The 23,876-nt window shown below is 46.9% G+C and overlaps 1 protein-coding gene across 2 annotated transcripts in view; it reads right to left on the bottom strand.

Moving 5' to 3' along the window:
- Nucleotides 1-23,876, bottom strand: part of LOC144487066 (NACHT, LRR and PYD domains-containing protein 3-like) — a 73,285-nt gene that overhangs the window by 47,192 nt on the left and 2,217 nt on the right. For both annotated transcript variants that reach the window (XM_078205118.1, XM_078205119.1), the window contains exons 2-5: nucleotides 17,787-17,870; nucleotides 2,582-2,748; nucleotides 227-398; nucleotides 58-123 (exon numbers count right to left, since the gene is read on the bottom strand). In XM_078205118.1, the coding sequence (XP_078061244.1) occupies nucleotides 58-123; nucleotides 227-398; nucleotides 2,582-2,748; nucleotides 17,787-17,838 (457 nt within the window). In that variant the 5' untranslated portion in view covers nucleotides 17,839-17,870. The remainder of the gene's footprint in view (nucleotides 1-57; nucleotides 124-226; nucleotides 399-2,581; nucleotides 2,749-17,786; nucleotides 17,871-23,876) is intronic.

Raw genomic sequence — 23,876 nt, 5'->3', positions numbered from 1 at the left:
ATACCCAGCTTCTCACAAGTCAAATGAATTGTCTGAAATCCCCATTCCCTCCCTTACCTTTCAGGTGGCTGGGTATTTCTGATAATTCCTCTCCAACTTTCATATAATTAATTGGATCAGAACCTGTTGAAAAGAATTAACTTCCATGAAATCAGGTCTGTGTAATATTGTAGTAACGTTTGCAGTGTTTGGGTCTGAAACTGAATTCAGTGTGATTTTACCATACCAAGTTCCCGTATTTCTCTCAGTATTGTGCCCAATTTCCGTAAACTGTGGTGCATTTTCACAAAGGATTCCCACATCATCCTTCGAGCCCGAGGTCCTTTCTCCATAACCAGATTGAGGAGAAGTTTGGAACTGCCCGCTCTGTTTCCGTTCTGCACGAGCTCACTGACTTTCTGTGAAGAATAATAATGAATATATTGATGAGAGGTGTGAAAGGTAAACACTGGGAAAGGGAAGGAAAGGACTTGCTCAGGGATGGGATTTCCCAGATGTTTTGAGGACAGGAAGCAGCGACTTCTTGAGGTGAAATGTCATTCTGAAAATTGATGAGTATTCTCCACACATCTCGATTCCATCATTCCTTCAAATGAATGTGAATAAACTAAATTTAATGGCTGGAATACCGCTCTCAGTTTGGCACACAAGTAATCCCGTGCTGTAGCTGTCTCAGGAATTACCACAGATGAATCAAAACATTGTTGATTTATCAATCACCAAAATCAACCAACGATAACAATTCAATCATTTTCACATAATTAACTGAAATATCTCAATCCATTATTTTGCATGTTTACAGTTAGTGTGAAATGTCACTAACCATGTTCACAAAGTTTTAACATTCATCACCAGTTTACATTCAGAGTTTACAACACACAAAAAGAGGAGAAATCGGACCATGAACCTAATACAAAGCAGGGTGTACAGAAATGTCTTCAGGAGGTGAGGAAAGTCGAGAGGCAGAAGGGACAGTAAGACATCTGCAGTCTCAGCCGTGAGTGGTGGTCTGAATGAGGTAGTGCACATAGAAGGCTGCACGAACCTCAAAGGGAAGCTTGAAACAGCTGCCAAAATGTTTTTTTAAATTTTTCTATTCTGCAAAGATTTTCTGAAAAAGTAGCTCAGGCCAATTGTGATGGTGCTGCATTAAGGTTAACAAATGATTCAAATAAGGGAAAGAATACACTTAATAGAACTGTTAAACATCCCCTGAAGATCTTTGCTTGAATGAACTCAGAGCAAAATCCCCTTTTGGTGACAACAGTCCTTATAGATGTGATTCATAACATTCCAGTAACTTTATCACACAATGTCCTCTGGCTTTAGGGTGTTCTTCAGCAGTTTAAAGATACACTACAGAGTAGATGTGCTCAAGATGCTGATGTTTCCCTGGGGAGGAGTGCCATCCAAACCCAGAGCACAGGGTCAGAGTTCCACTCAGTTACGGATTATTTCGGACCCTCCATTATAGGAAAATAAAAGCAATTAGAAAACTGTCCTGAGAATATATCTGGATGTTACTGAAGATGAATGGATTGATGTTATAACAGAGATTTGAGAATTTCGGACTCATTAGACGAGAGTTGTGAAGATTAAAGGGCAAATCAATTGTGGCCTTACGCTGAAGTACATGTTCACGGATTGTTTCCAACATTCAGTCAGAGGTCACACATTTACAGTCTTATGGGTCAGACTGGATATTTTTTTAGTGTAAAGTGGTTAAAATATGTTGTGATGTAGAAGTTAATTTTATTTTGTTGATATATTGGATAATAAATTAATAGCAAAGGAGAGCAAGAAGCAGGACTGGTCCAACTGGATGGGATATTAACTAACAGATAGTAAGTATCAGGTTCAGGTTAGAATAAGTGATTGCTGGAGGAGAAAGTAAACCCAGGATCAACCTTGGAATGGTGGCAAAATGGCAGAGGAAGGCATTTGATGGCATTCCAGATGGTGGCCTCAAAATCGATTCTCGGGGAAGGCCTCTTTATTGGACACTATTTGGTGCACAGATGGGCCTATCCTTTGGGGCAATAGATATGCCAAGGCATCGGTGCTGCCTGCCCTCAAAGAAACCCGATCTTTCTGGGGTCTGGTTTCTCTCTGGCCCCCAGACCTAACTTGTCTGAATTTCAGGGCTCATGGCCATTGATCTGCACTCACCCTCCAGATGCAGCTTATGGCGTTGCTGCTGAGGTACCGGCTGTCTGACTGGGCTGACAGGTTTGTGTAGAAGCTGCCACCTTTAATAAGGACAGCAGGTTCCTGGATCCCCACCACCTGCTGAAGCAAGGTTCCTGTCAGTGTGATCATGTCACTTCCAAAATAATTCTGGCCTTTTTATGGCTCCAAAAGTTCTAAAACACTGGGGTTTGTCTCATTCCAAACATGGGACTGCTGTAGACCTATTGATTGGTATGATTAGTCAACAATTCAATTTTCAGTGCATCATGCAAACGACAACATGTAGGAAGATGTAGTAGACAGACTGAGGTATTTATTCCACATTATTTCTTTGTTTCTATTCTGTAGGTTCTGTGATGTGTGAAGAGATGGAATTCAATCTACATCTTACCTGATATTCTTGTCCACTGAAATGGTCCTCGCCAATTAACATGAGAGCCAAACCTTCCACCCCTTCTTCAATCGCCTGTTCCAGTCTATCCCGGTAAAATTTAGTTAATTGAAGCAACAGGTAATCGTCGCAATTTGTGAAGAACTCAGTGAGTGTAGAGTTTGGATCTGTGAAAGCAAAGAAATACCAACACATTATCAATTTTCTACCCAGACGGTCACATTCCTCTCATTCCGAACAACCGAATCCTCCTGTGAACCAGGTTATTAAAGCTGTGTTTATTTGCTTTGCTACAACACCTGGGGGAACACGTCCTGCACATGCTCAGATGTGGTATCAGAGCCTGTGACATCATAGTGAGTGACATCCCTGGGAGATCCTGTATCAAACACTTTAATTCCAAGTTAATCTGGAGAATCCCAATGCAGACACGGTCCCAGCTCAATGCTGCATTAAGAACTGGTAATTGGTAAACATATGAAAAACTAACAGTTTCATTGGAATTTCCAAGTGGTTTCCTGACAGCCGCTTCCCCCACTCGCCTTTGCACTTCCCCCACCATCCTTACCATTTCCCCACTTCATTCAAACTTTTCCTCACATCTCTCTGCCACTCTCCATGCAGGTCCTCGCTGCTGGGTCACTTCCATAGAGGGGAAGAGAGGAGAATGGCAGAACCAGAAACAATGTGTGGAAAGGCAGATACAACACATGTGCTACTTTCCATTAATCTGTATAATCAATTCATTAAAAATGTACAATTTGTCACACAACCTAGCTTCAGTTTATTGGCTTCAGATAGATTTCGATTTTGATGTAACACGGGAATTTTTTGTCTTAGCATTGCTGCCTCACAGCGCCAGGGACCCAGGTTCAATTCGGGCCTCAAGTAACTGTCTGTGTGGCGTTTGCATGTTCTCCCCGTGTCTGTGTGGGTTTCCTCCGGGTGCTCCGGTTCCCTCCCACAGTCCGATAGATTTGCAGGTTAGATGGATTGGACATGATCATTTACCCAATGGTGTCCAAATATGTGTAGGTTAGGTGGATTAGCCATGTTAAACGTGCAAGGTTATGAGCACAGGGTGGTGGAGTGGGCCTGGGAAAGATGCTCTTTGAGAGTCGGTGCAGACTCGATGGGGTGAATGGCCTCCTTCTGCACTCTGGGGATTCAATGGTTTCTATTGTTGTTTAATTTCAGTGTTCCTGAAATTTCTTGCTTTCCTGAAAAGGTCAAGAGGGCTCTTTTAATCCAATCCATTTGAAAACTAGCCGCCCCCGAGTTAACAGATCCAACTATCCAGGACAAGTGGGAAAAATATGGGAACACTATCATCTCCAATTAAGTGACAGAGCTTCCAAATAGTGATATATATCATCGTTTCTTTTGTGCTACAGGGCCACAGTCATGTGGTAAATTAGTACTCATTAGTTTCTATTCCAATTGGATGGTTAATGCTGCTTATCGTCTCAAACCTGGATATTTCTCATTGTCCAGTCACATCAGCTGATACCCTTCACACTGTTCTATCCACCTTATCGGTAAATGAGTTGTTGATGGTAGATTCAGACCATGGTGGCCGTCCCCTCCCTTCCCCCGACCTCACTTCAATAATGTGGAGATGCCAGCATTGGACTGGGGTAAACACAGTGAGAAGTCTCACAACACCAAGTTAAAGTCCAACAGGTTTATTTGGTAGCAAAATCCACTAACTTTCAGAGCGCTGCCCCTTCGTCAGGTGAGTGGGAGTTCTGTTCACAAACAGGGCACAAAGCCACAAACTCAATTTACAAAATAATGGTTGGAATGCGAGTCTTTACAGGAAATCAAGTCTTAAAGGTACAGACAATGTGAGTAGAGAGAGCATTAAGCACAGGTTAAAGAGATGTGTATTGTCTCCAGACAGGACAGTTAGTGAGATTTTGCAAGCCCAGGCAAGTCATGGGGGTTACAGATAGTGTGACATGAACCCAAGATCCCGGTTGAGGCCGTCCTCATGTGTGCGGAACTTGGCCTCACGAAGATACAAAAGGAAACCACACCCGGCCGTCCCATCGTATCGGGCAATGGGACCCTGTGCGAGAACCTCTCCGGCTATGTCGAGGGCATCCTGAAACCCATTGTACAAAGAACCCCCAGCTTTTGTCACGACACGACGGACTTCCTACAGAAACTCAGCACACATGGAGCAGTTGAACCAGGAGCACTCCTGATCACAATGGATGTCTCAGCACTCGACACCAGCATCGCCCACGACGATGGCATTGCTGCAACTGCCTCTGTACTCAACGCTGACAACTGCCAGTCTCCAGATTTTACAACTCATCCGCTTCATCCACTTCATTCAGTGGGGAATTATGCTTCGAGCCCAAATAAGTAGGGGAGGTCCTAAATGAATACTTTGCGTCGGTATTCACAAAGGAGAGGGATGTGTTGACTGGGAGTGTCTCGGAGGGGAGTGTTGACCCGTTATAGAAAATCTCCATTACAAGGGAGGAAGTGTTAGGTTTTTTAGGGAATATACAGACTGACAAATCCCCAGGGCTTGATGGAATCTATCCCAGGCTGCTCAGGGAGACGAGAGATGAAATCGCTGGGCCTCTGACGCAAATCTTTGTCTCATCACTGGACACAGGTGAGGTCCCAGAGGATTGGAGGATAGCTAATGTGGTCCCGTTATTTAAGAAGGGTAGGAAGGATAACCCGGATAATTATAGGACGGGGAGCTTGACGTCCGTGGTCGGGAAGTTGTTGGAGAGGATTCTTAGAGATAGGATGTATGCGCATTTAGAAAGGAATAAACTCATTAACGATAGTCAGCATGGTTTTGTGAGAGGGAGGTCATGCCTCACTAACCTGGTGGAGTTTTTTGAAGAAGTGACGAGAATGGTTGACGAGGGAAGGGCCGTGGATGTCGTCCATATGGACTTTAGCAAAGCGTTTGACAAAGTCCCTCATGGTAGGCTGGTGAAAAAGGTTGGATCTCATGGGATAAAGGGGGAGGTGGCTAGATGGGTGGAGAACTGGCTTGGTCACAGAAGACAGAGGGTGGTAGTGGAAGGGTCTTTTTCCGGCTGGATGCCTGTGACTAGTGGTGTTCCACAGGGCTCTGTATTGGGACCTCTGCTGTTTGTGATTTATATAAATGGTCATGGAAGAAGGTGTAACTGGGATGATCAGTAAGTTTGCGGACGACACGGAAATGGCTGGACTTTCAGATAGTGAGGAGCATTGTCAGAGGCTACAGAAGGATATAGATAGGCTGAAAATTTGGGCAAAGAAATGGCAGATGGAGTTCAATCCAGATAAATGCGAAGTGATGCATTTTGGCAGAACTAATGTAAGGGGGAGCGAAACGATAAATGGCAGAACCAGAAAGGGTGTAGATACGCAGAGGGACCTGGGTGTGCAAGTCCACAGATCCTTGAAAGTGACGTCACAGGTGGAGACAGTAGTGAATAAGGCATATGGCATGCTTGCCTTTATAGGACGGGGCATAGAGTATAAAAGTTGGGGTCTGATGTTGCAGTTGTATAGAACGTTGGTTCGGCCGCATTTGGAATACTGCGCCCAGTTCTGGTCGCCACACTACCAGAAGGACGTGGAGGCTTTGGAGAGAATACAGAGGAGGTTTACCAGGATGTTGCCTGGTATGGAGGGGCTTAGATATGAGGAGAGATTGGGTAAACTGGGGTTGTTCTCACTGTAAAGACGGAGGATGAGGGGTGACCTAATAGAGGTGTATAAAATTATGAAAGGCATAGATAGGGTGAACGGTGGGAAGCTTTTCCCCAGGTTGGTGGTGACGTTCACGAGGAGTCATAGGTTCAAGGTGAGGGACGGGGGGGGGGCGCGCGGCGGAGGTTTAACACGGATATCAGAAGGACGTATTTTACACAGAGGGTGGTGGGGGCCTGGAATGCGCTGCCGGGCAAGGTGGTGGAGGCGGAAACACTGGGAACGTTTAAGACTTATCTAGATAGCCACATGAACGGAATGGGAATGGAGGGATACAAAAGAATGGTCTAGTTTGGACCAGGGAGCAGCACGGGCTTGGAGGGCTGAAGGGCCTGTTCCTGTGCTGTGTTTTTCTTTTCTTTGTTCCTGGACCACAATGTCTTCACCTTCAACAACCAGTTCTTCATCCAGACACACGGAACAGCCATGGGGACCAAATTCGCACCTCAATATGCCAACATCTTCATGCACAGGTTCGAACAAGACTTCTTCACCACACAGGACCTTCAACCGATGGTATACACTAGATATATCGATGACATTTTCTTCCTTTGGAGTCATGGTGAACAATCATTGAAACAACTCTATGACGACATCAACAAGTTCCATCCCACCATCAGATTCACCATGGACTACTCTCCGGAATCAGTTGCATTCTTGGACACACACATCTCCATCAAGGACGGTCACCTCAGCACTTCACTGTACCCGCAAGCGCACGGATAACCTCACGATGCTCCACTTCTCCAGCTTCCACCGTAAACACATTAAAGAATCCATCCCCTATGGACAAGCCCTCCATATACACAGGATTTGCTCGGATGGAGGAGGATCGCAACAGACGCCTCCAGATGCTGAAATATGCCCTCATAAGAACAGGATATGGCGCTCGACTTATCGATCAACAGTTCCGACGCGCCACAGCACCGACCTCCTCAGAAGTCAAACACGGGACACGGTGGACAGAGTACCCTTCGTCGTCCAGTACTTCCCTGGAGCGGAAAAGCTACGACATCTTCTCCGGAGCCTTCAACATGTCATTGATGAAGACGAACATCTCGCCAAGGCCATCCCCACACCCCCACTTCTTGCCTTCAAACAACTGCACAAACTCAAACAGACCATTGTCTGCAGCAAACTACCCAGCCTTCAGGAGAACAGTGACAACACCACACAACCCTGCCACAGCAACCTCTGCAAGACGTGCCGGATCATCGACACGGATGCCATCATCCTACGTGAGAACACCATCCACCAGGTACATGGTACATACTCTTGCAACTCGGACAACGCTGTCTACCTGATGTGCTGCAGGAAAGGATGTCCCGAGGCATGGCACATGGGGGAGACCATGCAGACGCTACGACAGCGGATAAATGAACACCGGTCGACAATCACCAGGCAAGAGTGTTCTCTTCCTGTTGGGGAGCACTTCAGTGGTCACGGGCATTCGGCCTCTGATCTTCGGGTAAGCGCTCTCCAAGGCGGCCTTCACGACAACGCAGAGTCGCTGAGCAGAGACTGATAGCCAAGTTCCGCACACGAGGACGGCCTCAACCGGGATCTTGGGTTCATGTCACACTACCTGTAACCCCCACGACTTGCCTGGGCTTGCAAAATCTCACTAACTGTCCTGTCTGGAGATAATACACATCTCTTTAACCTGTGCTTAACGCTCTCTCCACTCACACTGTCTGTACGTTTGAGACTTGATTACCTGTAAAGACTCACATTCCAACCATTATTTTGTAAATTGAGTTTGTGTCTTTGTGCCCTGTTTGTGATCAGAACTCCCACTCACCTGACGAAGGAGTAGCAAGCGCTCTGAAAGCTGGTGGATTTTGCTACCAAATAAACCTGTTGGACTTTAACCTGGTGTTGTGAGACTTCTCACTGTGCTCACTTCAATAACCCATGAACATTGGCCAGAATTTTACGTTGAGCAGGTGGGGACGTGCCTGACTCAGACGTGTGTGAAATCATGGGAGAAGACATTGGGCACGTGTTTCAACATGATTGCTCATGCAATATTCCAGTGGCAGACACACCTCTGACTCTCGCCACAAATCAACCTGTCAATTTAGCCCATTAAGGGGCCAATTAAATGCAGTTTTCCATGGCTCATCTGCCTTTACATTTACTGGGCAAGCTGATTGGCCAGGCAGCCTTTAGGTTTTGGCTATAACCTGGGTCTCAGGCGGGATGAACTGTTCGAGCTGAAATAAAATGAACAGGAGTTATAGGCAACTAGCCACACCGGGGCATCGGGAGGAAGACACGTGGGTCACAGTTAGGAGGAGTAAAGGGCAGAAGGGTAAAGTACCAGAGAGTACTCCAGTGGCGGTCTCTCAAAATAGGAAGGGCTTGGTGACAGGTGTGAGAGGGGAGGGGAGTGAACAGTTAGAAGAGGGGTCACCTGTGGTTGTCCCACTCCAAAACAGGTATATTGTTTTGGATAGTGTGGAGGAGTGTGCCTCTCCAGTGGTAAGACACAGTGACCAGGTCACTGGCACACAGTCAGGCTCTGTGGCCCGGAAAGGGAAGAGAGGGGTTAGGAGAGCGATAGTGGTGGGGGATGCATCAGTTGGAGGCACAGACAGGCGATTCTGTGGATGGGAACGGGACTCCAGGATGGTAGTCTGCCTACCTGGTGCTGGGGTCACGGATGTCTCCGAGCGGATAGGAGGCATATTAAAAGGGGAAGATAAAGAAACGGATGTCATTATACACATTGGTGGAAATGACGTAGATAGGAAGAGTAGGGGGATCCTAAGAGAGCAATTCAGGGAGTTGGGAAATAGGTTAAAAAGTAGGATCACTAGGGTGGCCATCTCTGGGCTGCTCCCAATGCCTCGTGCCAGTGAGGCTAAGAATAGGGAGTTGGTACAAATGAATGCCTGGCTAAAGGACTGGTCCAGGAGGGAGGGCTTCATTTTCATAGATCAATGGGAAGTTTTCAGGAGAGGATGGCACCTGTACAAGAGGGAGGGGTCACAACTAAGTTGGAAGGGCACAAATATCCTGGCTGGGAGCTTTGCTAGTGCAGTTCGGGGGGGGGGTTTAAACTAGTATGGCAGGGGGGTGGGGATCAAAATATTAGGTCTACAAGTGTGGAGGCTGGGGACGAGCTTGGGGCTGGGACAAGGCTGGCAAAGAAGAAGAGCACTCTGGGGGAGGACGACCTCACTGGGCCTGGAGGTCTGGAGTGCTTATACTTCAATGCAAGGAGCGTAGCAGGTAAGACAGACGAACTTGGGGCCTTAATGCGCACGAGGAATTTGGATGTGGTTGCGGTGACAGAGACTTGGTTGAAAGAGGGACAGGACTGGCAGCTGAATATTCCAGGGTACAAGTGTTTTAGGTGAGACAGAGGAGGGGCCAAAAGAGGTGGGGGAAGTAGCGGTATTAGTTGGAGAGCATATTACAGCGGTGCAGAGGGAGGACAATTCAGAGGGGTCGTGTAACGAGTCACTCTGGGTGGAGCTTAGAAACAGGAAAGGCGCAGTCACTATGTTGGGGGTGTACTACAGGCCCCCCAACAGCCCAAGGGAAGTGGAAGAATGGATATGTCAGGAGATACTGGATAGGTGCAGGAAAAATAGGTTTGTTGGAGTGGGAGACTTCAATTTCCCTGGTATAGACTGGAAATCGCTGAGGGCAGGGACTCTGGATGGGGAGGAATTTGTAAAATGTGTACAGGAGGGTTCGTTGGAACAATATGTGGACAGCCCGACTAGAGAGGGGGCTATACTGGACCTGGTACTGGGGAATGAGCCCGGTCAGGTCTTCAAAGTTTTGGTAGGGGAACATGTGGCAAATAGTGACCACAATTCTGTTAGCTTTAGGATAGTGATGGAAAAGGATGAGTGGTGTCCCAAGGGTAAGGTGTTGGATTGGGGGAAGGCTAACTTTAGTGGGATCAGGCAGAAATTGGCAGCTCTTGATTGGGAGAGGCTGTTTGAGGGTAAATCCACATCTGGTATAAGAACATAAGAACATAAGAAATAGGAGCAGGAGTAGGCCATCTCGCCCCTCGAGCCTGCCCCGCCATTCAATAAGATCATGGCTGATCTGACGTGGATCAGTACCACTTACCCGCCTGATCCCCATAACCCTTAATTCCCTTACCGATCAGGAATCCATCCATCCGCGCTTTAAACATATTCAGCGAGGTAGCCTCCACCACCTCAGTGGGCAGAGAATTCCAGAGATTCACCACCCTCTGGGAGAAGAAGTTCCTCCTCAACTCTGTCTTAAACCGACCCCCCTTTATTTTGAGGCTGTGTCCTCTAGTTTTAACTTCCTTACTAAGTGGAAAGAATCTCTCCGCCTCCACCCTATCCAGCCCCCGCATTATCTTATAAGTCTCCATAAGATCCCCCCTCATCCTTCTAAACTCCAACGAGTACAAACCCAATCTCCTCAGCCTCTCCTCATAATCCAAACCCCTCATCTCCGGTATCAACCTGGTGAACCTTCTCTGCACTCCCTCCAATGCCAATATATCCTTCCTCATATAAGGGGACCAATACTGCACACAGTATTCCAGCTGCGGCCTCACCAATGCCCTGTACAGGTGCATCAAGACATCCCTGCTTTTGTATTCTCTGCCCTTCGCAATATAGGCCAACATCCCATTTGCCTTCTTGATCACCTGTTGTACCTGCAGACTGGGCTTTTGCGTCTCATGCACAAGGACCCCCAGGTCCCTTTGCACGGTAGCATGTTTTAATTTGTTTCCATTGAGATAGTAATCCCATTTGTTATTATTTCCTCCAAAGTGTATAACCTCGCATTTATCAACGTTATACTCCATTTGCCATATCCTCGCCCACTCACTCAGCCTGTCCAAATCTCTCTGCAGATCTTCTCCGTCCTCCACACGATTCACTTTTCCACTTATCTTTGTGTCGTCTGCAAACTTCGTTACCCTTCACTCCATCCCCTCCTCCAGATCATCTATATAAATGGTAAACAGTTGCGGCCCGAGTACCGATCCCTGCGGCACGCCACTAGTTACCTTCCTCCAACCAGAAAAACACCCATTTATTCCGACTCTTTGCTTCCTGTCGGATAGCCAGTCCCCAATCCACTTTAACACACTACCCCCAACTCCGTGTGCCCTCATCTTCTTCAGCAGTCTTTTATGGGGCACCTTATCAAACGCCTTTTGGAAATCCAAAAACACCGCATCCACCGGTTCTCCTCCATCAACCGCCCTAGTCACATCTTCATAAAAATCCAACATGTTCGTCAAGCACGACTTTCCCCTCATGAATCCATGCTGCGTCTGATTGATCGAACCATTTCTATCCAGATGCCCTGCTATCTCTTCTTTAATAATGGATTCCAGCATTTTCCCTCCTACAGACGTTAAGCTGACCGGCCTATAGTTACCCGCCTTTTGTCTCCTTCCTTTTTTAAACAGCGGCGTAACATTAGCCGTTTTCCAATCAAACGGCACTACCCCAGAATGCAACGAGTTTTGATAAATAATCACTAACGCATCCACTATTACCTCTGACATTTCTTTCAATACCCTGGGATGCATTCCATCCGGACCCGGGGACTTGTCCACCTTCAGTCTCATTAGTCTACCCAGCACTGCCTCTCTGGTAACATTAATTGTATTAAGTATTTCTCCTGCTGCCAACCCTCTATCGTTAATATTTGGCAAACTATTTGTGTCCTCCACCGTGAAGACCGACACAAAAAACTTATTTAAAGACTCAGCCATATCCTCATTTCCCACTATTAACTCCCCCCTCTCGTCCTCCAAGGGTCCAACATTCACTCTAGCCACTCTATTCCTTTTTATATATTTATAAAAACTTTTACTATCATTTTTTATATTAATTGCTAGCCTAGCTTCATAGTCTATCCTTCCTTTCTTTATCGCTTTCTTAGTCTCTCTTTGTTGTTTCTTAAATTTTTCCCAATCACTTGTTTCTCCACTATTTTTGGCCACTCTGGACGCAGCTGTTTTTATTTTAATACTCTCCTTTATTTCCTTCGTTATCCACGGCTGGTTCTCCCTTTTCTTACAATCCTTGTTTTTTGCTGGAATATATTTTTGCTGAGAACTGAAAAGGATCTCCTTAAAAATCCTCCACTGTTCCTCAGCTATCCTACCTGCCAGCCTGCTCTCCCAGTCTACCTGAGCCAATTCATCCCTCATCCTATCATATTTCCCTCTGTTCAAACAGAGGACACTGGTTTGGGACCAAACTTTCTCCTCTTCCATCTGAATCAGAAATTCGACCATATTGTGGTCACTAGACCCAAGAGGGTCCTTCACAATAAGATCCTTAATTCTACCTACCTCGTTACACAATACCAGATCCAAAATAGCTCGTTCCCTCGTCGGTTCCGTAACATGCTGTTCAAGGAAACTATCCCGACAGCATTCTAAGAACTCTTCCTCCATTCCACCCTTACCGACTTGAGTCTGCCAGTCAATGTGCATGTTGAAGTCCCCCATGATAATTGCCGTTCCGTTTTTACACGCATCCCTTATCTGCTTGTTTATAGGCCTCCCTACCTCAACATTATTATTTGGGGGCCTATATACCACACCTACTAGTGTCTTTCTCCCTCTACTATTCCTCATCTCTACCCATAATGATTCCACGTTTTGTTCCTCAGAGCCTGTCATCCCTCAGTACTACCCTGATATTATCTCTTATTAATAGCGCGACCCCACCACCTTTTCCTTCCTGTCTATTCTTCCTAAACGCCTGATACCCCTGGATATTCATCTCCCAGTCCTGGTCACCTTTCAGCCACGTTTCTGTAATGTATGTGGCAGTCTTTTAAGGAACAGTTGTTAGGGCTACAGGACAAGCATGTGCCTGTAAAAAAGAAGGATAGGAAGGGTAGGATTAGAGAACCGTGGATAACCAGGGAAATTGAGGGACTGGTCAAAAAGAAAAGAGAGGCGTATGTGAGGTCCAAGCAGCTAAAAACGGAGGGAGCTCTGGAGGAGTACAAAGAAAGTAGGAAAGTACTCAAACGGGGAATTAGAAGAGCAAAAAGGGGTCACGAAATGTTCTTGGCAGACAGGATTAAGGAGAATCCCAAGGCATTTTATTCATACGTTAGGAACAAAAGGGTTGTTAGGGAAAAAATCGGTCCTCTCAGGGACAAAAGTGGGGACTTATGCTTGGAGCCCAAAGAAGTAGGGGAGATCCTAAATGAATACTTTGCATCGGTATTCACAAAGGAGAGGGATGTGTTGACTGGGAGTGTCTCGGAGGGGAGTGTTGAACCGTTGGAGAAAATCTCCATTACAAAAGGAGGAAGTGTTAGGTTTGTTAGAGAATATAAAGACTGACAAATCCCCAGGGCCTGATGGAATCTATCCAAGGCTGCTCAGGGAGACGAGAGGTGAAATCGTTGGGCCTCTGACGCAAATCTTTGTCTCGTCACTGGACACAGGTGAGGTGCCAGAGGATTGGAGGATAGCTAATGTGGTCCCGTTATTTAAGAAGGGTAGGAAGGATAACCCGGGTAATTATAGGCCGGTGAGCTTGACGTCCGTGGTGGGGAAGTTGTTGGAGAAGATTCTTAGAGATAGGATGTATGCGCATTTAGAAAGGAATAAACTCATTAACGATAGTCAGCATGGTTTTGTGAGAGGGAGGTCATGCCTCACTAACTTGGTGGTGTTTTTTGTAGAAGTGACCAGAATGGTTGACGAAGGAAGGGCCGTGGATGTTGTCTATATGGACTTTAGTAAAGCGTTTGACAAAGTCCCTCATGGTAGGCTAGTGAAAAAGGTTGGATCTCATGGGATAAAGGGGGAGGTGGCTAGATGGGTGGAGAACTGGCTTGGTCATAGAAGACAGAGGGTGGTAGTGGAAGGGTCTTTTTCCGGCTGGAGGCCTGTGACTAGTGGTGTTCCGCAGGGCTCTGTATTGGGACCTCTGCTGTTTGTGATTTATATAAATGATCTGGAAGGAGTAACTGGGGTGATCAGTAAGTTTGCGGACGACACAAAACTGGCAGGACTTGCAGATAGTGAGGAACATTGTCACAGGCTACAGAAGGATATAGATAGGCTGGAAATTTGGGCAAAGAAATGGCAGATGGAGTTCAATCCTGATAAATGCGAAGCGATGCATTTTGGTGGGAATAATGTAGGGAGGAGCTACACGATAAATGGAAGAACCATAAAGGGTGTAGAGACGCATAGGGACCTGGGTGTGCAAGTCCACAGATCTTTGAAGGTGACGTCACAGGTGGAGAAGGTGGTGAAGAAGGCATATGGCATGCTTGCCTTTATAGGACGGGGCATAGAGTATAAAAGTTGGGGTCTGATGTTGCAGATGTATAGAACGTTGGTTCGGCCGCATTTGGAATACTGCGTCCAGTTCTGGTCGCCACACTACCAGAAGGACGTGGAGGCTTTGGAGAGAGTACAGAGGAGGTTTACCAGGATGTTGCCTGGTATGGAGGGGCTTGGTTATGAGAAGAGATTGGGGAAACTGGGGTTGTTCTCGTTGGAAAGACGGAGGATGAGGGGAGACTTAATAGAGGTGTATAAAATTATGAAAGGCATAGATAGGGTGAACGGTGGGAAGCTTTTCCCCGGGTCGGTGGTGACGTTCACGAGGGGTCATAGGTTCAAGGTGAAGGGGGGGAGGTTTAACACAGATATCAGAAGGACATATTTTACACAGAGGGTCGTGGGGGCCTGGAATGTGTTGCCAGGCAAGGTGGTGGAGGCGGACACACTGGGAACGTTTAAGACTTATCCAGACAGCTATATGAACGGAGTGGGAATGGAGGGATACAAAAGAGTGGTCTAGTTTGGACCAGGGAGCGGCGCGGGCTAATTGTTCTTTGTTTCTCGTTTCAAGGCTTCATTCTATGATCATCTTGCTGGTGCCAGTACAGAGCGAGACTGCGGATAGTTGGGAACCTGTCTCGGGGGCAGGGAATTCAGATGGTGTTCGTAAAGCAGAAGTGGAAATGAATAGGGTTGGGAAGTATTTTCTGATCATGGCCAGTGTGATCTCCTGGACTCGTTTCGATCGCCTCAGGGGGTCGGAGAGGAATTTCCCAAATTTTTTTTTTCCCATATTGGCCCTGGGGTTTTCGCCTCTCCCTGGAGATCACATGGTCTGGAATGGGGGGGTGGGGGTGAGTAAATAGGTTGTGATGAACAAAGCATTGTAGCTGTGAGGGACAGCTCGGTGGATAGGATATTGGTATGTAGATAGGCTGGAAAATTGGGCGGGGATCCTGGATTCAGGATTCAATCCTGGACCGGGGAGCGGCGCGGGCTTGGAGGGCCGAAGGGCCTGTTCCTGTGCTGTATTGTTCTTTGTTTGTTCTTTGAACAAAACGTGGCTGGGGATAGAGAGAGGTCTGAGTTTGATTGTGCTGCCTACTCATGGGCATAGATTTGACAATAAAATTTATTTTTCACGGGTCAGCAGCTTTCAAGTAAACTGCTAGGACAGGGAAACATGAATAGGGATTGCAGGGTGGCTGGTCCCAAGAAGAAGAAAAAATGTTCTTTGGAAACCAGGGAATAGAACAAAGGAAAGTTCCAGGAAGATTGTAGTCTCAAAAGAAAGAAAGAATCATAGAATTCCTACAGTGTAGGAGGTCATTCACCCCTGCATATCCTTCGGGGAAAATTTAGCATGGCCAGTGCACCTAACATGCACATCTTTGGAGTGAGAGAGGAACCGGAGTATCCGGAGGAAACCCATGCAGACTGGGGAGATTGTGCAGACTCCACACAGACACCCAAGGCTGGAATCGATTCCTGGGTCCCTGACACTGTGATGCAGCAGTGCCAACTACTGTGCCACCGAACAGTGGGAATCTGAACAAGGTCATGTTCAGTGTTGTTAAAGAAAGGAGCAGTGAAAGTCCCAAGAGGTACAGACAACTGCAAGAAGCCGATTTTAAATTCATTTTACAGGAAGCCAGACCTCGGATATAATCAGAAGTTGGTGACAACTTATTGAGGCCGATAGGATTCAATAAGCTATCACCAACTTCTGATTACATTGTGTTCTGTTGACATGGCTACGTGCCATAGCGAGTTTGTGGCAAGTGAAGCTTGAATCTATGTGGTGATCCAGGGCAGATGGATGCAATAAAGAGAGGCTGAAATCCTGGCAGTGTATTCTTGATGAAGACATTCAATAGAATCATCAATTGGAGAAGATTCCAAAGCGTGCACTTCAACAGCAAAGATTGCATCACTCATATGGAAAACAGAGTCCAAATGAAGCAATGGCCTAGTTTTATTATTGCTAGACTATTCATCCAGAAACTCAGCTAATGTTTCGGGGACCGGGTTCGAATCCCGCCATGGCAGCTTGCGAAATTTGAATTTTAAAAAAAATCTGGAATTAAGAATCTACCGATGACCATGGAAACAGTGTTGATGGTCAGCATTGTTGATGCTTCGCTGATGTCCTTTAGGGAAGGAAGTCTGCTGTCCTTACATGGTCTGGCCTACATGTGACTCCAGAGCGACAGCTCTGTGGTTGACTCTCAATTGCCCTCTGAAATGTCTTAGCAACTCACTAAGGGCAACTAGGAATGAACAATAAATGCTGGCCAGCCAGCAACGCCCAAGTCTCATGAATGATTAAAAAAAAGTTGGCTCAGTGAGATCAGCATTGAGAATGAAGGATTGATAAAAGAAAATTCACAGAGGGTGCTTGGGAGACATCTGTCACATGGCCACAGAGAGTAGTGTATCTGCCCACAGTTTGCCTACTGATTTACATGTACTGTTTACTCATCGAGAACATCAAAGCGTTAAATAGATTTCAGAACATGTTACCTTGTAAATTTTTATATACCTAGAAAGCAGTTTATTACAGTTTCTCTTTCCTTGTTTAATAAATATTTTATTATTTTGTTGAAACTTCATCAGTGAGATCAGACAGTGTGTAACCCGGGAGGATGGAGTCAGTGAGATCAGACAGTGTGTAACCCGGGGAGGATGGAGTCAGTGGCTCAGTTCAGTAGTTGCCATCCAAAGTAAACATCCAAACACTACATAAATAATAAAAGTTAGGATCAATTAAGCCAGGTTCGATCCTGAGATTTGACTTGTCCAGTGGTATCAGCTGGAATCTTAACTCACTGTTTAAACCATGCTGCAGTTTGTTGGGGTGTATTTTACCGTCACACATGGCAGGAGAATCAGAGCGGGGGAGGGGCAGATCATGGAAAGGTCCGTTGATCTCGAGTGGGATTTTCCGGTTTCGTCCCTGTCTAGATTCACCTTATAGCCCCCAGCTATCTATTGGACAGTACCAGAGCTCATGAGCTCCCTACATCTGTGACTGGGATGAACCTCTAGATGGTCACTCAATTCCTCTTCCTGCTCAGACCCTGTTCTCTTTTAACTTTGTATTTGAACCATTGATTCTTGCTCAAAATCTGGAACTTTGTCCTGTAAGAAATTACGATTTTAATTATTTTCTGAACCTACCCGCATCCATTTTCACTCTTGTTGAAGATGTTGGATCTGATCCTTCAGCCATGGTGGTGTTAGACGATCCCGTATTCTGACACCCTGCAACAAATACAATTTTCCATGTAAAATTCCACCGAGAAACACCTCATAACAGCCATACATTTTACATGTAATATTTCAGGAAATTTATTTGTGACGTGGAGTCACTGCTAATTCTGTTCAATTCTTGAAATATAAAGAGAAGGTGCTGGAAAATCCCAGCAGGTCTGGCAGCATCTGAATGAAAGAAAACAGAGTAAACATGTTGAGTCCACGATGGCTCTTGGTTCGAACCCCAATGTTATCTCTGTTTCTCTCTCCACGATGCTGCCACAGCGACTGAGTTTTTCCAGCATTTTCTGTTTTTGTTCCAGATCTCCAGTAGTTCATTTTTACTCGACCTGTGTATTCTGATTTGAAACGCGTCCAGGCAAGCCCAGGCAATCTGCAAATGTTCTTTCTCCTTTGGGCTTGGCTTTCTTTCAGCAGCATCACAGGTAGAGACCGCTGACATTCCCTGTCAGTCCTCAATAACCTGTTATTAATAATTATAGTTTAAATTATGCTCAGTTCCAGACAAGATGCTGAGTTGTTTGAGCTCAATATAGGCAGTTCCCAATACCAGCTATCTATAGGGCAATTCCAGTACTCAGGAACTCCCTCACCTGTGACGCTGATGTCTCTCCAGATGGTCACTCACTTCCCTCTTTCTACCAAGCCACTAGAAATATTTACCTCACAAAATGCAGCATCTCTCCTGGAACCAAACATAGTTTTACTTCCAATTATTAATAAGTAGTTTCAGTTTCCTCAGGACTTCTTTGTCTGGTAAACTAACAGTCCAGGCTCAATTCCCTATCAAATCTATCCATTGTGTCATCTGGAGAAGAGCTTTTTGCTTCATTCAGACACTCGCACGTGCAAAGACCTCTGTGCGTCGGATAGATTCTAATTATCAGATTAGCAAAGTATCTGTTGCGCAATTAATAACCGGTCTCAGTTTCCAAAGGACCTCTGTTTGGTAAACTCACAGTGCGGGTGCAATTCCCTCTCTATCAAATCTATCCATTGTGTCATCTGGAGAAGAGCTCATTGATTATAACTGACACTGCACGCTTCCAGGTGCAAAGATCGGTGTCTATCTGACACCTGCACCAGTCTGCCATGAGGGACCCTGTCAAAGGATCATTAAGATCATTGAAAGAATGTGTCCGCTTTGCTATGGGTACGATTGTGCAAAGTCCGACTGTGATTTACTTCAAGGTGAAAGTGAATGGAAAATTTGGGTTTGAGGGTATAAAGCTACAGGAGGATGGAGTCAGTGAGATCAGACAGTGTGTAACCCGGGGAGGATGGAGTCAGTGAGATCAGACAGTGTGTAACCCGGGGAGGATGGAGTCAGTGAGGTCAGGCAGTGTGTAACCCGGGGAGGATGGAGTCAGTGAGGTCAGGCAGTGTGTAACCCGGGGAGGATGGAGTCAGTGAGGTCAGGCAGTGTGTAACCCGGGGAGGATGGAGTCAGTGAGGTCAGGCAGTGTGTAACCCGGGGAGGATGGAGTCAGTGAGGTCAGGCAGTGTGTAACCCGGGGAGGATGGAGTCAGTGAGGTCAGGCAGTGTGTAACCCGGGGAGGATGGAGTCAGTGAGATCAGACAGTGTGCAATCCGGGGAGGATGGAGTCAGTGAGATCAGACAGTGTGTAACCCGGGGAGGATGGAGTCAGTGAGATCAGGCAATGTGTAACCCGGGGAGGATGGAGTCAGTGAGATCAGACAGTGTGTAATCCGGGGAGAATGGAGTCAGTGAGATCAGACAGTGTGTAACCCGGGGAGGATGGAGTCAGTGAGGTCAGGCAGTGTGTAACTCGGGGAGGATGGAGTCAGTGAGGTCAGGCAGTGTGTAACCCGGGGAGGATGGAGTCAGTGAGGTCAGGCAGTGTGTCACCCGGGGAGGATGGAGTCAGTGAGATCAGACAGTGTGCAATCCGGGGAGGATGGAGTCAGTGAGATCAGACAGTGTGTAACCCGGGGAGGATGGAGTCAGTGAGATCAGGCAATGTGTAACCCGGGGAGGATGGAGTCAGTGAGATCAGGCAGTGTGTAACCCGGGGAGGATGGAGTCAGTGAGATCAGACAGTGTGTAACCCGGGGAGGATGGAGTCAGTGAGATCAGGCAGTGTGTAACCCGGGGAGGATGGAGTCAGTGAGATCAGGCAGTGTGTAACCCAGGGAGGATGGAGTCAGTGAGATCAGATAAAAGTTATAAGGAGAGGCTGAATAGACTGGGACTTTTTTCTCTGGAGGCTGAGGGGTGACCTTATAGAGGTCTATAAAATAATGAGGGGAATAGACAAGGTAGATAGTCAATATCTTTCCCCAAGGGTAGGGGAGTATAAAATTAGAGGGCATAAGTTTAAGGTGAGAGATACAAAAGTGTCCAGAGGGGCAATTTTTTCAGAGGGTGGAGAGTGTCTGGAACAAGCTGCCAGAGGTAGTGGTGGAAGCGGGTACAATTTTATCTTTTAAAAAGCATTTAGATAGTTACATGGGAACAATGGGTGTAGAGGGATATGGGCCAAATGCGGGCAATTGGGATTAGCTTAGGAGTTTAAAACAAAAAGGGCGGCATGGACAAGTTGGGCCGAAGGGCCTGTTTCCACGCTGTAAACCTCTATGACTATGGGAATAGATAACATAGAAGCAGGGAAGTTGGTTCCACCGGTAGGTGAAACTAGAACGGGGTGGCATGGCCTGAAAATAAGGGGTGCAGATTTAGGACTGAGTTGAGGAGGAACTTCTTCACACAAAGCGTTGTGAATCTGTGGAATTCCCTGCCCGGTGAAGCAGTTGAGGCTGCCTTATTGAATGTTTTTAAGGCAAGGATAGATAAATTTGGAGGCCATTTGGTCCATCCAGTCTGCACCGACCACAATCCCACCCAGACCCTATCCCCGTGTTTACCCTGCTAATCCCCCTGACACCGAGGAGCAACTTAGCATGGCCAATGCACCTATCCTGCTCATCTCTGGAGAGTCGGAGGAAATCCCCGCAGACACGGGGAGAATGTGCAGACTCCACACAGACAGTGAACCAAGGCCGGCAAAGTCAGCGAGGTGAAAGTTGTGCAGTAGAAGCCCAGACAGGGCAAAGAGGTGGGGAGGGGATTTCCATGAGACACAAACATTGTGGGTTCCAGTTCTTCTCTCTCTCTCTATAGAGTTTGGGATTTGGGGCTGCTGTGGCAATACACGTGTTGCACTGTGAATGTGCACATATCCTCGTATTCAATCAAGCTCTCAGTTTCCTTGCATTTGTTGATTTACAGCCGCACAAAACAATTTAGTTTCATGTGCTGCAAATGCTCATACAGGGCCCAGACTGAAATAAGAGATCCGTTGCTGTGTTTACTCAGACAAGCGCTTGATTGCAGTAATTTAGATGGTGCAGCAGTGTTTACACAGACACGGCCTAGATTGTAATAACAGATCTTTCTGTGAAACATTGAATCATCCAATTGCTGCAGTGCAGGAGGAGGCCATTTGGTCCATCCAGTCTGTACCGCCCACAATCCCCCCCAGACCCTATCCCCGTGTTTACCCTGCTAATCCCCCTGACACTGAGCAGCAACTCAGCCTGGCCAGTGCCCCTGATGTTTGGAGAGAACATAGAACATAGAACATAGAAAGCCACAGCACAAACAGGCTCTTCGGCCCACAGGTTGCGCCGATCACATCCCCACCTCTAGGCCTATCTATAGCCCTCAATCCCATTAAATCCCATGTACTCATCCAGAAGTCTCTTAAAAGACCCCAACGAGTTTGCCTCCACCACCACCGACGTCAGCCGATTCCACTCACCCACCACCCTCTGAGTGAAAAACTTACCCCTGACATCTCCTCTGTACCTACCCCCCAGCACCTTAAACCTGTGTCCTCTCGTAGCAACCATTTCAGCCCTTGGAAATAGCCTCTGAGAGTCTACCCTATCCAGACCTCTCAACATCTTGTAAACCTCTATCAGGTCACCTCTCATCCTTCGTCTCTCCAGGGAGAAGAGACCAAGCTCCCTCAACCTATCCTCATAAGGCATGCCCCCCAATCCAGGCAACATCCTTGTAAATCTCCTCTGCACCCTTTCAATGGCTTCAACATCTTTCCTGTAATGAGGTGACCAGAACTGCGCGCAGTACTCCAAGTGGGGTCTAACCAGGGTCCTATAAAGCTGCAGCATTATCTCCCGACTCCTAAACTCAATCCCTCGATTAATGAAGGCCAGTACGCCGTACGCCTTCTTGACCGCATCCTCCACCTGCGAGGCCGATTTAAGAGTCCTATGGACCCGGACCCCAAGGTCCTTCTGATCCTCTACACTGCTAAGAATGGTACCCTTCATATTATATTGCTGCTTCATCCCATTGGATCTGCCAAAATGGATCACCACACACTTATCCGGGTTGAAGTCCATCTGCCACTTCTCCGCCCAGTCTTGCATTCTATCTATGTCTCGCTGCAACTTCTGACATCCCTCCAAACTATCCACAACACCACCTACCTTGGTGTCGTCAGCAAACTTACCAACCCATCCCTCCACTTCCTCATCCAGGTCATTTATGAAAATGACAAACAGCAAGGGTCCCAGAACAGATCCCTGGGACACTCCACTGGTCACTGACCGCCATGCAGAGAAAGACCCCTCCACAGCCACTCTCTGCCTTCTGCAGGCAAGCCAGTTCTGGATCCACAAGGCAACAGCCCCTTGGATCCCATGCCCTCTCACTTTCTCAAGAAGTCTTGCATGGGGGACCTTATCGAACGCCTTGCTGAAGTCCATATAGACCACATCCACCGCTCTTCCTTCGTCAATGTGTTTGGTCACATTTTCAAAGAACTCAACCAGGCTCGTAAGGCACGACCTGCCCTTGACAAAGCCGTGCTGACTACTTTTGATCATACTAAACTTCTCTAGATGATCATAAATCCTGTCTCTCAGGATCCTCTCCATCAACTTACCAACCACTGAGGTTAGACTCACCGGTCGGTAATTTCCCGGGCTGTCCCTGTTCCCTTTCTTGAATATAGGGACCACATCTGCAATCCTCCAATCCTCCGGAACCTCTCCCGTCTCCATCGACGATGCAAAGATCATCGCCAAAGGCTCCGCAATCTGCTCCCTCGCCTCCCACAGTAACCTGGGGTACATCCCATCCGGTCCCGGCGACTTACCAACCTTGATGCCATTCAATAGTTCCAACACATCCTCTTTCTTTATGTCCACATGCTCGATCCTTTCTGTCCACCGCAAACCAGCAGTACAACCACCCAGATCCCTTTCCACCGTGAATACCGAGGTAAAGTATTCATTAAGCAGCTCCGCCATTTCTAACGGTTCCGCACAAACTTTTCCCCCTTCACCTTTTAAGGGTCCTATGCCTTCACATCTCATCCTTTTACTCTTGACATATTTGTAGAAAGCCTTGGGGTTCTCCTTAATCTTACCCGCCAAGGCCTTCTCATGACCCCTTCTCGCTCTCCTAATTTCCTTCTTAAGCTCCTTCCTACATCCCGTATACTCCTCTAAATCCTTAACACCTCCTAGCTCTCTGAACCTTCTGTACGCCTCTCTTTTCTTATTCACCAGGTTCATCACAACCTTCGTGCACCACGGTTCCCGTACCCTACCAACACCCCCCTGTCTCATCGGAACGTTGTCATGCAGAGCTCCAGACAAACATTCCTTGAAAATCCTCCACTTTCCTTCGGTACTTTTCCCCAAGAATGCCTCCTTCCAATTTACCCGTCTAATTTCCTCCCTGATGACACTGTATTTCCCTTTACTCCAGAGAAACACTTTCCTAGCCTGCCTGATCCTATCTCTTTCCAATGCTATCGTGAAGGAGATAGAATTATGATCGCTATCCCCAAGATGCTCACCCTTCGAGAGATCCTCCACCTGTCCAGGTTCATTAGCCAGCACCAGATCAAGTACAGCCTCTCCTCTAGTAGGCTTATCCACATACTGTGTCAGGAAACTCTCCTGGACACACCTAACAAACTCCTCTCCATCCAAAC

The sequence above is a fragment of the Mustelus asterias genome, unplaced genomic scaffold (assembly GCF_964213995.1).
Source record: "Mustelus asterias unplaced genomic scaffold, sMusAst1.hap1.1 HAP1_SCAFFOLD_570, whole genome shotgun sequence".
Lineage (NCBI taxonomy): Eukaryota > Metazoa > Chordata > Chondrichthyes > Carcharhiniformes > Triakidae > Mustelus > Mustelus asterias.
Note: the sequence above shows the minus strand (reverse complement) of the source record. Positions and strands in the feature narration are given on the sequence as shown.